Source organism: Eschrichtius robustus, chromosome 6, assembly GCF_028021215.1.
Source record: "Eschrichtius robustus isolate mEscRob2 chromosome 6, mEscRob2.pri, whole genome shotgun sequence".
NCBI lineage: Eukaryota > Metazoa > Chordata > Mammalia > Artiodactyla > Eschrichtiidae > Eschrichtius > Eschrichtius robustus.
This window is the reverse complement of record NC_090829.1, coordinates 62,877,915-62,891,618: the sequence shown is the minus strand read 5'-3', so window position 1 is coordinate 62,891,618 and position 13,704 is coordinate 62,877,915. Positions and strand designations below refer to the sequence as shown.

The 13,704-nt window shown below is 40.4% G+C and overlaps 1 protein-coding gene across 7 annotated transcripts in view; it reads right to left on the bottom strand.

Annotated features, from left to right (window-relative positions):
• The window catches only part of YEATS2 (YEATS domain containing 2), a 107,421-nt gene that overhangs the window by 14,451 nt on the left and 79,266 nt on the right, over nt 1-13,704 (bottom strand). For 4 of the 7 annotated variants that reach the window (XR_011074290.1, XM_068546319.1, XM_068546323.1 and 1 more), the window contains 7 exons: nt 12,178-12,339; nt 9,740-9,885; nt 8,804-8,962; nt 6,854-7,030; nt 5,806-5,995; nt 886-1,014; nt 294-392 (listed from right to left, as the gene is read on the bottom strand). Coding sequence is in view for 6 of the 7 variants with exons in the window: in XM_068546319.1 (XP_068402420.1) it covers nt 294-392; nt 886-1,014; nt 5,806-5,995; nt 6,854-7,030; nt 8,804-8,962; nt 9,740-9,885; nt 12,178-12,339 (1,062 nt within the window). In the remaining variant the exon portion in view is untranslated. The remainder of the gene's footprint in view (nt 1-293; nt 393-885; nt 1,015-5,805; nt 5,996-6,853; nt 7,031-8,803; nt 8,963-9,739; nt 9,886-12,177; nt 12,340-13,704) is intronic. The other 3 variants (XM_068546321.1, XM_068546322.1, XM_068546324.1) reach the window with 2 other exon arrangements.

Sequence of the window (13,704 nt, the reverse complement as noted above, 5' to 3'; positions counted from 1 at the left end):
CCAGACATCCTAGATTGAAATACTTCAGCATTCATTTTCCAGATCACTTACCCTGCATGTATCAGTCATTGCTTGCTGTCTACTGCAACTCTCTTCAACCTGATTATAAGTTCTTGGAGGGCAGAAATGATGCTTTACACATCTCTGTATTTCCCTTAATGTCAAGTCTATATATAAACACTCTACATATTTTTGAAGTGACTGATTCATGGATGCTGAAATCCAAGGGAGTCATATTACAGTAATGTCTTGCACAAAACTTCTGGGCAAATATACTGTGGGAAACTACATACCTTTTGTAACAGTTGCTGGAGCAGAGCTGGGGACAACTGGAGTTGGGGCAGCTACAGGCAGAATGGCAGGCGATTTGTTGGTAGGAAATGACTGAACCACTAACAGGCAAAAAAGGAGGGGAGGATATAAGAAATATAGAAATTATTTTAATGAAAATGATCTAACTCCCAGGTGGTAGCCCCTCTGTAGACTACTAGCACAAAAACAATTTCAGTACAACAGATATGGTCCTTTTTTAATACAGTGATCGACAAGGAGGCTGTTTACTATTACTACCAGGGTAAATGAGCTGGTATCTTCAACTGTGGAAATGGGGGCTTGTCACTAAACTCAGAAAATAAAAATCCAATTAACCTGCACTCTTATAAATACTTAAAATGTACCCCCCCTACTCAACTTAAGAAATGGGCAGTTATTTAGAAGTCAGTGGATCATTTGGGTTTTACTTTCAGTCCTAGAGGTGGTGCCAGGGAGTATGGTGACAGCTCAAGGGCAGGCTAAAAAAGGGAGGAGCGGCCACCAAGTGACAGAATACAGACTTTCCCACCAGACAGACCCAGAGACAACCACACTCACAGGTGAAGAACTCACCTTTATTCACAGGCATCAGTATAGTCTGCACACCTCCAGATGTGTTTACACTGAGTGGTTTGAGCTGGCTGGGGATTGTCAGGACAGCCTGCTGGGGATTGGACTGACTGGAGTGAATCTTTAACAATCCTAAAATAAGTTGGAAGATAAGGCCAAGCTGAAGATCAGATGCTTCCTTGAAGTTCATGCCCTCTTCAGCATTCATATTTTCTCACAGGAGGACATTCTTAGGACATTTACCCTTTCAATAAAGAGCTGGAAGCATGAGGCAATGGATGCAGCTGATTTCTCAATGAAGCAATGATGCGACAATAATGATTCATGTTTACCCTGCTATCATAAAGTAATACACAAATTTTTGGAAAAGTGGAAATAATAGGAAAGAGAAAAGTCACCCAGAGTCCTACTGCAGAGACAACCAGTATCATCATTTTGAGATAGTTCTTTTCCATGTTTGTTTTTTATGACAATTTATTTGTTTTGTATATAGCTGTGATATGTACAAACTGGATGTAAAATTTTGTATTTTGATTTGGATAACTGTCATTTTCCTACTTAAAAACCTTCTCTGGCTCTGGATTGCCTAGAGAATGTTTCCAAAATTAGTCAAAGCATTCAGAGTCCATTTTAATCTGGTCCTAATTTATCTGCATCTCCTTTACAACAACCTTACATATCTAATACTTCAGTCTGTCTACTCACCATATCTTATAATTTCCTATCTCTGTGCAGCCTTTATTTTTCAAACCAGATATTCTCCACTTATTTTAGAAAGGGTCATCCTCTCCCACTTTGCTTTAAAAGAATTTCCATACTCCCATTTCCATTATAAAACTATTCTAGACATTCAGAGGGCCAGTAAAAAAAGTGACAAAAAGAGAGTACACAAGATACAACACAAACACATATTATAACAACTACTTAAAAACAGCGACAGACAGGACTTCCCTGGTGGCGCAGTGGTTGAGATTCCGAGCTCCTAATGCAGGGGGCCCGGGTTGGATCCCTGGTCGGGGAGCTAGATCCCACATGTATGCTGCAGCTAGGATTTCACATTATGCAACTAAGGAGCCTGCCTGCTGCAACTAAGACCTGATGCAGCCAAATAAATAAATAAATTAATTAATTAATTAATTATTTTAAAAAAAACAGCGACAGAGGCTAAAGATACTTTAAGGCACTGGAATGCAGTTAGCTTGAGTTAAGAGAAGGAATAGTCTTAAATACTTTCAAGAACAAAGCCTTAAATAAACAAGAAAATCGTTCTTTGGAATAGATGAGTGTTAGATCAGTCAAGTAGTAATTCCTTAACTGAGATGTGCCCTCCAAGAGTACAACAATGACCTGGTTTCTTCGTATTTTTAAAATTCTTATTTCTATCAAAACATTACATGCTCATCAGTTGAAAAGTTAAAAAGTGCTAAAAGGCATATCACTAAAAATAGCCATCCTCTGCTCCACCTCCCTGTCTTCATCTGGTTCCCCAGCAGCATACACTTTTAACCCTTTTGGTGTTTTAATATTTACCTCAGCATTTTTTAAAAGAATGTGTATACTGTAGGCCTTGATTCATTTTGATGTTACACACTGACTTACTATTAAGGTAGATAAGCATTGTAAGGCATTTATACCCTCTCTTCCCTCTCCTCCAATATTGGTCTCTATCGATCCAAAGAATATCATGATGCTATGACTCGATCTCATTTTCTGGAGTTAATAATTTCCTTCTTTTTCATTTGCTTATTTAGTTCTCCTTCAACATCTTACTAAAGTCTTCCCATGTCCTTCAAAAACGCTATAAATCACCCTTTATACAGTTCTCCACATGGTCAAACCTCCTAAATAATTTACAGTTCCATTTTTAAAATAAGAGCTATCCTTCCTGGGACTCTCTGATATGCTCCAATTTGGACTGTTGCTTTCTAGGCCTGCTGCAAAGCCTTCATTCGGGGAGCGCCCTTTCACAGTTACCCTGGGAATTCCCTTTGCCTTCCTCTCTATTTTTGTCCTCTTTCTTGGTCTACACCTCTTCACTCTGGTGAAACATGTATTTTAGTTATGTTTTGAGACAAGGTCATAGAAAATACATTTGAAACGTTGTCTGTCAGAAAATATTTCTACCCTCATACTCAGTAAAGATCTGGCCAACTACAGAATTCTAGACTACAAGAATTCCCCCGTAGAATTTTGAAAAGCAATATTCTAGCTTCCAGCACTGCTACTGAGAAGCCCAATGATAATGTAATTTCTAAACTTTTCTGTTTATTTTTCTGACAGCTTTTCAGATCTTCTCCTTGTCACTGGTGTTCTGATTTCATGAACTGTGCCTTCATGTGAGCCATCTTTCACTCATTGTGCTGGACACGGTGCCTCTTGAACCTGGAAGTTCATGCCCTTCAATTTGGGGATAAACTGTTTCATTTCTTGGATCATTTCTTTCCCATTATTTTCTGTTTTCTTTCTGGAACTCCGTTTAGTCTCATGTTGCCAGGGCTCCCTAATACATCATCAAAGTTTCTTTCTTAGTGTCTACTTCTTGGTCTATTCCCTGCTTCCACCTTGTGCCCCATAGTTTAGTCTAAATGCTGTAGCCAGTGACCTGTTAAAAGGAAAAGGCAGCTCGTGTTACTCCTTAGCTGAAGACCCCCCAATGGGTTCTCTTGAAGTAAAAATCAGTGTTCTTACAATGACCTACAAAGGCCCTATGTGATTTGGCCCCCACCACTCTGACTTTACCTCCTAGTTCTCTTTCCCTTGCTTACTCTGCTCTAGTCACAATGGCAACCTTGTTCAAAACAGTCTGTAATGCACACAAAAAATTTAATTGAAAAATTAAAGGTTATACCTCAATTAAAAAAAAAAGGATACACACACACACACACACACACACAAAATGGTCAGTAGAAAACAGTTTGATTCTCTTATGAAAATAATATACAGAAAGTTTCATCAGCAGTATTTCAGGAAACTAGAACTTAAAGCAAGAGACTTCATTTAAAAATCAGAAAAAAGGAGGGCATTCATTTCTTAAAATAGTAATTCCTTCTATTTCTACAATTTCTACTCCAGTGCTAACACAGTACCTCTAAACATTCAGTTAGCAGAGAACAAGCACTCCCCACATAAAAACTTGGTCGATTTTAACTGGGAGGTAGAAATCATGGGAAGAATAAACCAGCCTTAATCTTTTGGTCTCTACGCAAAAAGCAAACAAAACGTAGGGGCTTGATTTAGACTCATGTATGGAATCTAGTGATAAGAAGAACAACAAGAATATCCACAATCTTTTTTTTTTTTTAAATACCCAAGAGTCGTTAAGATGGTTTATTTATAGACCAAAAAGCTCACAAGCCTGTGCTTTTATTTTACCAAACTACATGCAGTAACAGGGAAGAATACGCACAATCTTTATGCAAAGGTACTAAGGTATGTGTGTGTATGTATTTATGTTCGTGTATGTGTCTGTATATACATGTGTGTATGATATATATATCATATATATATTAGCGATACTCAGTTTTTTTCTGTATACCAGTGCCAGTTGGTAAACTATAATTAATCTGCAACAAGGCAATACAGATACTGAGTGTTCAAAAGTTTTGTAACAGTTTGACTTTGTTGTGATATTTTTATTGTATTTTACAGAAGTATCTGTCTGTACTAGATTATAGTAAAACAAAGTTGACCTTTCAAGTTTGAGAAGTAATGCTGTATATTATATCAGCCCCTGACATCTGGGACAGTACAATGTAATCAAACACATTAATATTTGTGGCAAAAGATGAATACTCATATTAAGTAGTATAAACAGCCTGTCAATGGAGGTCAGATTTCACCCTAAAATTCATTATGGGGAAAAACAACAATAAACAAACCTTTGGTTTTCACAGCTTTTTGGATTTCAGAATTGCAGATAAGGGAATGTGGACTAACAACAACGATGACACTAAAAATGATAACGGCAGCAATTATTTATATAATGGCAACTACATGTCAGACGGTATCCTAAGCATTTTTATATTAACTCATTTAATCGTCTCAACTTTATGAGGTAGGTATTAGGCAATCTGGCTCCAGGATTTGTGCTCTATGTTACCCAAAGAAGTAAAAGGCACACTCTTCCAGGGCCATTCAGGGTGGGCACAGAGAAAGGATACATCTTACCAAAGCTCAAGCATGTCATTCTAACACTACCCAATATAATAACTACTGTTAAAAATCATGTCTTGGGGCTTCCCTGGTGGCACAGTGGTTGAGAATCCGCCTGCCAATGCAGGGGACATGGGTTCAAGCCCTGGTCCAGGAAGATCCCACATGCTGCGGAGCAACTAAGCCCGTGCACCACAACTACTGAGCCTGCGTGCCACAAATGCTGAAGCCCTCGCGTCTAGAGCCTGTGCTCCGCAACGAGAAGCCACCGCAATGAGAAGCCCGCACACCGCAATGAAGAGTAGCGCCCGCTCGCCGCAACTAGAGAAAGCCCGCGCACAGCAACGAAGACCCAACACAGTCAAAAATAAATAAATAAAATAAATTTATTTTTAAAAAAATCATGTCTTGGAGTCAACAATGCTAACTTAATTTTATATACTTTGTTTATGAAAGCAAAAAGAGACGTATGATGTTTTACCATGAGTTCCATGCAAAACTGCTGATAAATACCCAGAAGAGTTCCAGATGGCTAATGTTTTATTATATCAGTTAAGAATTGTTATTCAATCCATAAAAACCTTTCAGACTTGAAAATTTACACCTAGATTTTAAATAAGAGTAATTCATCTAAAAGGCAGCTATATGGAAAATGCTGCCGAATTAAAGATTTTTAACAATTTATTATTAAAAACTGTTATTATGTAAGACCTTCCACAAATACTCCAGGCCAAAGAAGGGAGTGAGAAATAATATTATGGTACAACTGACCTGATACTGTGGCCTTTCCAGAGATGGGGTTTGGTGTGGACACCAGGGACGTAGTAGCACTGATGACAGAGGGGGCAGCAGCCTTGCAGGGTCCCATGGTGGCTGCGCTCACACACACTTGCTGCTGCCCAGAAGTTTTCATTACAGAAGTCACAGTAGATGATGAACTGGGAGCTGTTCCTTCCGACTGCTAACCCACAGGACCAGAAATAATAGATATTAAGAAGAAAGTACCGTAACTTAGAACAGTGACTGCCGTGTAGCATACCCAATAAAAATTAGCTATTAGCTATTATTAGCTACCTATTCAATGTCATGCCATTTAAAAAGACTGCTTCTCTAGTTTGGTGGTTCCTACACTTTCACATTTCACGGACCAGGAAATTTTTTAAATTTTAAAGCAAGGAGGTATCATAGGATTACCACATTAAAAAAATTCACCACCTATTATATCACTTCATAAAAGGATATTTCAACACTCCCCCCATAAGAGGACATAATCTCAGAATGTAAAAATGGAATAATACGAGCTTTATTAAAAACTCACTATACAGCTTCCCTGGTGGCGCAGTGGTTAAGAATCCGTCTGCCAATACTGGGGACACGGGTTCAAGCCCTGGTCTGGGAAGATCCCACATGCTGTGGAGCAACTAAGCCCATGCACCACAACTACTGAGCCTGTGCTCTAGAGCCCGTGGAGCCACAACTACTGAGCCTGCATGCTGCAATTACTGAAGCCCAGTTGCCTAGAGCCCGCGCTCTGCAACAAGAGAAGCCACCGCAATGAGAAGCCTGCACACCACAACGAAGAGTAGCCCCCGCTCGCCGCAACTAGAGAAAGCCCACGAGCAGCAAGGAAGACACAACACAGCCAAAAATAAATAAATAAATAAATTAAATTAAAATAAAATGGTGAATTTTATGGTATGTGAATTATATTTGAATTTTTAAAAAAGTAATATGGCCCAGTAGTGTGCCTGATGAATATCTTACATTTTTACTGCTTTTATGCTTCATTATGGTTTTCCACTATCATGCTACTTCTCACCTGTTGCGCAGGACCATTTGCTGAGAGGGCTACAGCTGGGGAACTGGCAGTTGTAATAACTCCTCCTGCTACTCTCAGCATTGTGGTTCCAGGCTTTGAGAGTTGTGAGGTGGCTGGCACAGACTTCAATGTGCTATCAGATATTTTCATTAGAGATGCCTGTGCCCCCGGGGCCGCCTGCAGAAATAAAATGGATTGGAGTAATAAGTTACCCTGGTTAACAGGCACAGTTTAATCCTTACCTACATACACCCCCCAAACAGTGCATCCCCAAGAAAGTCTTGCTAATTAAAACTATATGAAGGGGACTTCCCTGGTGGCACAGTGGTTAAGAATCTGCCTGTCAATGCAGGGGACACGGGTTCGAGCCCTGGTCCGGGAAGATCCCACATGCCGCGGAGCAACTAAGACCATGTGCCACAACTACTGAGCCTGCGCTCTAGAGCCCATGAGCCACAACTACCAAGCCCACGTGCCACAACTACTGAAGCCCGCACACCTAGAGCCTGTGTTCTGCAACAAGAGAAGCCACTGCAATGAGAAGCCCGTGCACCGCAACAAAGAGTAGCCCCTGCCTGCTGCAACTAGAGAAAGCCCGCGCACAGCAACAAAGACCCAACACAGCCAAAAATAAAGAAAAATAACAAAAATAAAGAATGATCAATACACACATGGGTAAATCTCAGTAACATTCTGTTCAACAATAGAAGCTAACATAAAAGACTATATACTATATAATTTTGTTGATACGAAGTTCAAGAACAGACAAAAGCTAATCTATGGGGCTTCCCTGGTGGCGCAGTGGTTCAGAATCCGCCTGCCAATGCAGGGGACACAGGTTCGATCCCTGGTCTGGGAAGATCCCACATGCCGCGGAGCAACTGGGCCCGTGAGCCACAACTACTGAGCCTGCGCATCTGGAGCCTGTGCCCCGCAACAACAGAGGCCGCAATAGTGAGAGGCCCGCACACCGTGACGTAAGAGGGGCCCCCGCTTGCCGCAACTAGAGAAAGCCCTCGCACAGAAACGAAGACCCAACACAGCCAAAAATAAATATAAAGATAAATAAATAAATAAAAGATTAGTATTAAAAAAAAGAAATTCAAATTCAATTCAACAATACATTAAAAGAGGATAACATATCACAACCAAGTAGGGTTTATTCTAGGAACGCAGGGTTGGTTTAATATTTGAACAATCAATGTAATTCACCTTATTAACAAACTAAAAAAGAAAAACCATATGATCCTCTCAATAGACACAGTAAAAGCATTTGACAAAAATCCAATATCGTTTCACGCTTTGAGAACTGCTGATCTACATTCAGTCATAAAAAGTGCATTATTTGTTGATATCCACAGTCTGTATCCTTCTACACTTTGTTTCATTTGGTAAGTTTTTGAGATTTAGCTATAGATTCTCCTGCAGATGATTATGATATCCCTCGCCCAGTTAAAATTCCCTGTCATTATTCTTCTGCCTATACTAGAGAAGCTGTAGAAACATACACCAAACTCCCTATAGCCTTTACTTACTCTATGGATATTGTGGCTGAAATCACCTATAACACTATTCAGAATCTCCTATATGAAGTCCCTCCAGAGAAATTTTAGAATGAAGTGTCTAGAAAATCTTTGTTTCTTCTAAGAAAATATTATGTGGTTATTTTTTTTTCCTCTCACAAATGGTGTGAATTTTATAACTGATCATTGTTCTCATTTTGCTTTGGCAAATTTTATTAAATATACAGGACACTACTGTTTGCATATCTAAACAACTCTCTGGTCTTATCTTCTCATTCTACTTATATTTTCCCAAATCTTAAGATTTTCTTCTTATTTTTCTATACTATTTTATTGCTTATTTTCTTAGGTCACAATAATTTCTTTGTGGAAAGAGACAAGCTGTAAATATTTGCATGTGTGTGTGTGTGTCTGTGTGTGTATTTACCTGGGTAAACAAAGTGGTTTTTTGTCCAGAGATGACTTTTAATGTTTGCTGTCCTTGTGCAGAGGATGTGCTGACTCCCAGTGTTCCTTGGACCACTGACCCCGTAGTCAGCTGTTTTCCAGATGTCTGGGGTGATGGCTGGCCAACTAAAAACGTGCCCTAAATTACAAACAAATAAAGACCTGATCAGTAATTTGTTAAGTTCAAATGACTTGCTCTGATTCTTTAAATCACAAGGTCCCATATTATAAGCGACAATGCTACCCTTCAATTCTACAACTCATCAAAATGACTAAAAAGAATAGCTCTGCTCTCAGTGTCACTACCAACAGTTATCCCCACTTCTCAAACTTTGAACTGGAGTTACAGAGCAGGCTGTTGGAAGCTCAAGTTTTACAATCTAGTCCCCTCATAGCTGGATTTAATCCTTCAGACTGATAACTATCCACTCTCTCACTAAGAACATCTAGAACCAAAATTCCATTCCCTTCCTTAGAGAGGAGCCAAGACCAGCGACAAGGGGAAAGAAAGAAGGCAGAAACCTGTTCCTAATCTTGAATCCAATGGAACTCCAAACCATAACTTGATACTATCTCTCTGGTTACGTCTAGGAGAAAATTTTCAACTGCACATTAATACTATTCCAAATCCATGAGAGGCAACAGCATAGCAAAAATCTTTCAGAAAGATCTGGGTTTAAATCCAAACCCTACCACTAGGCTTAGCGGAGAGATCTTGGATAAGTTACGTAAGTCCTTCTGAATCTCCGCTCGCTTTTCTCTCAAAACAAAGCAAACCCAAAATAATACAGATTTATAACATGACTAAAATGTTAGTATTGACGCCTGATCCCAGAGCTGTAAAGGTAAATCCACTATAATTAAAGGCAGTCATTAAATAACTGATTTAAAAGATACCAGTCACAAATGACCAGACCTGAGGGGTTTGCTTGAGGATGTAAGATGTGTACGTCAGGTGCTGGGATACTCCTCCAGGGCCGGCAGGGCTTTGGGCTCCTCCGGTTCCTCCTCCACTGCCACTGCCGCCACCACTGCTACTGGCAGCTGAGCCAGACTGGAGGTCTGAAAACACAACCAATGACAAAGTATTAAGAGAAGGCTTAAGAGAAAAAACAGATGAGCCCAGAGAGATGTTTCCCTTAGGGCTCCACTCCTTCCCTTTCCTTCTTTTTTTTTTGTAATATACAAGTCCGTGACAAGAGTGAGAACTTCCTAACGCTGAAGACTGAAATATATTTACGTTTGACTGAATGATGGTCGACTAGTTCAGCTCTGAGTACTGTACTACAATGAAGAACTTATCTTTGCAAGTGTTTTAGCTTAGTTGTGAGAGATCGACAGTCAGATACATTTTCTAACCAAGCGTTTTTTTTGTTTGTTTGTTTTTAATTTATTTATTTATTTTTGGCTGCGTTGGGTCTTCGTTGTTGCTCGCGGGCTTTCTCTAGTTGTGGCAAGCGGGGGCTACTCTCAGTTGTGGTGCACGGGCTTCTCATTGCGGTGGCTTCTCTTGTTGCAGAGCACGGGCTCTAGGCGCGTGGGCTTCAGTAGTTGTGGCTCGCGGGCTCTAGAGCACAGGCTTAGTAGTCGTAGCGCATGGGCTTAGTTGCTCCACGGCATGTGGGATCTTCCCAGACCAGGGCTCGAACCTGTGTCCCCTGCATTGGCAGGCAGATTCTTAACCACTGCGCCACCAGGGAAGCCCTAACCAAGTGTTTTTAACCAACACTTAAATGTGCTCAGAGAAGTGCTCCCAAACTTTCTGGCATCTGATTCAATTTCAGTGAAACTGCTGGAATTTAGTGTAATTTTGCAGTACTCTCTCTTTTCCATCTCCCCCCTGCTCTGGAAAAAACCAAGACTTTCCTCATATTTATAATGACTCCAGGTCTTTTTTTGCTTTTCAAATTCCACTTTAAAGCCTTTGTACCCTTTTTACTTCCCTTTTGGTGACATTATATATATAAATTAAACTCTAAGTAGCTCTCTGGATGAATTTTTGAAGACTTACATTGTCTTTCTCTTACATATCTAAATTTTTGATACACCACTGCTTAGGTATGAGGAAAAAACACCAGGGTAAGAGTGGAAATCGCCCATTACAGTCAGTAAACAAAACGGCTGACTAGCTTTTGAAACTGAGTCCCCCCTAAAACCAAATTCCCCTGCTGAGTTTGTGATTCATCTCTCTATCCAAAACTTTATTCCCTTTCTTGTCCCCTCTGACCTCAATTCTGTGCTAACTGAACATTAATCAACCAGAGTCAGATGACTAAACCTGCCATTGTTAACAACATCATTAATGTACTAAAATTGCTGTTGTAGATAACATCGCTAAGGTAAAAACTCAAGATTGTTTCCCTAGGGCACGATAAGCTAATAGACCCCCGAGCCATGGACCACCTGGCCAGAGAAATGTAAACCAGAGACATCCTGACTCCCAAAACTATGATTAAGAAACATCACAAGATGATGATTAACCCCAGCTTCTTTGTTCCTCCCCTTTAAAAACCCTGAACTCAAAGACCAAGTTGGAGTGGATCTGAGACTTGTTTCCCACTCCCTTGCTTGCTGCCCTGCAATTAACCCTTACTTTGCTGCAAACTCCCACTGTCAGAAATGGTTTTCTGTACCACAGGCACACGAGCCCTTGCTTGATTACAATTACAACACTGCATTTTGGCAAGTGACTAATTTCAAATGAACCTAACTGCTGTACCAACTATACATCTGACTCAGATGGAAATAATTCCTCTTACCCTTTCCTTTTCAACACTACCCAAATTGTTTTTCTCTATATGTCAAAGCAAAAGTTTATATAAGCCTAGATAAACCACCTAATTTCCTTGGGGCTTTACGTCTTACACACTAAGGCTGAGCCTGTATTTCTCTTGCCATCTCCAAACCTAGCAAACTTAAGACGCACATCTAAATAATGGCAAGCAGAGACACTTGATTCCAATCCTACTCCCATCCCCTTCAAAATAAAAACAGGCTTCCAGCAATCTTCTCAGGTGTCACCAGTTTTCAGATACCACTGACAGGAAGAACTCTTCTTTATTTCCAGCTCACATATACAGCTTTCTCCCAACACAGCCTCAATAGCCATACCTCTTCACTGTAATTTGTTCCCAAACCCAGACTCTGAGCAGATAAATCCAAGACAACAGTGTCGCCTCCTAATACTATGATTATTTAAACCCACTTCCAGTTAAAATGTGTGTATGTTTTAAATCCATTTGAGCAAACAGAGCTATGAAAATGCTTCCTGAAACAGGTAAGAACTGCCCCTCAGGTGGATGAGATGAACGTACCCAGAGACCCAAGAACCAAATGATTTAATGATGGACTAACTAGAATTGTTGGTAGCCCGCAGGATGGCTCCTTGAGGGATCAGCAGAAGTTTTCCTTTTCCTGAAGGGTTCTTGCTGTTCGTTGTAAGGTAGAGTTTAGTGCCAGGAGGCAAATTTGCCAAGTTGGCCAAATTAGTGGCTGGTAGCTGCAACGTTGCCATTACTAAAATGGTAAAGGGAATACAGGGAAAAAAAGAAAGAGGAAAAACATTAAGATAAACTGGAGCTGAGGGCAATGCTATCTCTAAAATTAAAACATACACAGAGTAATAAAATACTTATTCAAAAACGCTAACAAACAAACTCTACAGTTTGCTTCCTAGATGCACAATGCTTTAAAGGCTGACATTTTTCATTATCTTGCTAATTAAAATACTTACATACTAGAAGAGCCTGCTACAAACTATAAAGAAACTTATATCTGTATATAGAGTGACCATATGTCCTGGTTTGCCCAAAGCCATTACAATTTATACCTACGTCCCACTATAATTATTAATAGTGACTCTTAACTCTCAAAAGTAGTGTTGTTTAGACAATCAATAAAATAATCACCCTCTCTATGGATGAATACACATTTGCTTCTCATTTGTTTAAAGCCCCTTTATAGTCAATTTCTAGTAACGATGAATCTACTGATTTGAAACAAGACTTCTAGTCTTCCTCACTTTCTAAGAACTAAAAAATGCTACAGTCAACAACTGGCACATATACTATGAAACTATAATTCATCTTTTAGAAGTCTCACCTATGTCAAACAGCTTTCACTTACCGCTTCGAATTTACTTCTCAATGCACATGGCTGTGAAACCTCTAAACATGAAAACTTTCTGCAGTTACTTTGTATTCGAACCTCCAGGAACTGAAGCCTACGGAACCACGTGAGTCCCGCAGGGAAAGGACTCTCAGCCTCCTCCCGCCTGCTACAGTAGTCCCCCTCAGGACCACTTCACTGTGCAAAGCTTTGGGAGGCGGGAACCCTAGAAGCTGCACCCAATATCAGGGACTGATATTAAACTGAGGGCCATCCCTCTTCATCATGACCAGAACTAATCTCATCTTACACCACTGTGCATCGCAGCCAGGCCAGGACTGCAGACCTCTCTGCCACCCGCACCCGGAGTCCCATCTCCACACGGCTCACGGTCCTTGATCTGAACCCACCTCCTCATGCTTTCTTCCTTCCCTGACTCTTTCACCATGCACCCCTCTCCAGGAATTCCTGCTGTGATCACTACACCCTCTAGAACGTCAACCTCCTTGAACATTATCTCTTTTTGTGGTAATTAAACCCATCAGTCCTCTGAAGATAAGACTTCCCCAGAACCCCCCCCCCAACCCCCCGCCGCTAACTACGGGCTGTTTTCTGTCTTACCTCAATATCAGAGGGCTAGGACCAAGAAAGGAACATTTTTGCTTTCCAGTTTGACTTTCAGACCATTATCACCACTCATTCCAGAGGGGGAGACAAAAAAGTCCTGCCTCTTTTGAGGCTCCTACTTAGCTATACCATCTCCCTCTCTTTTCT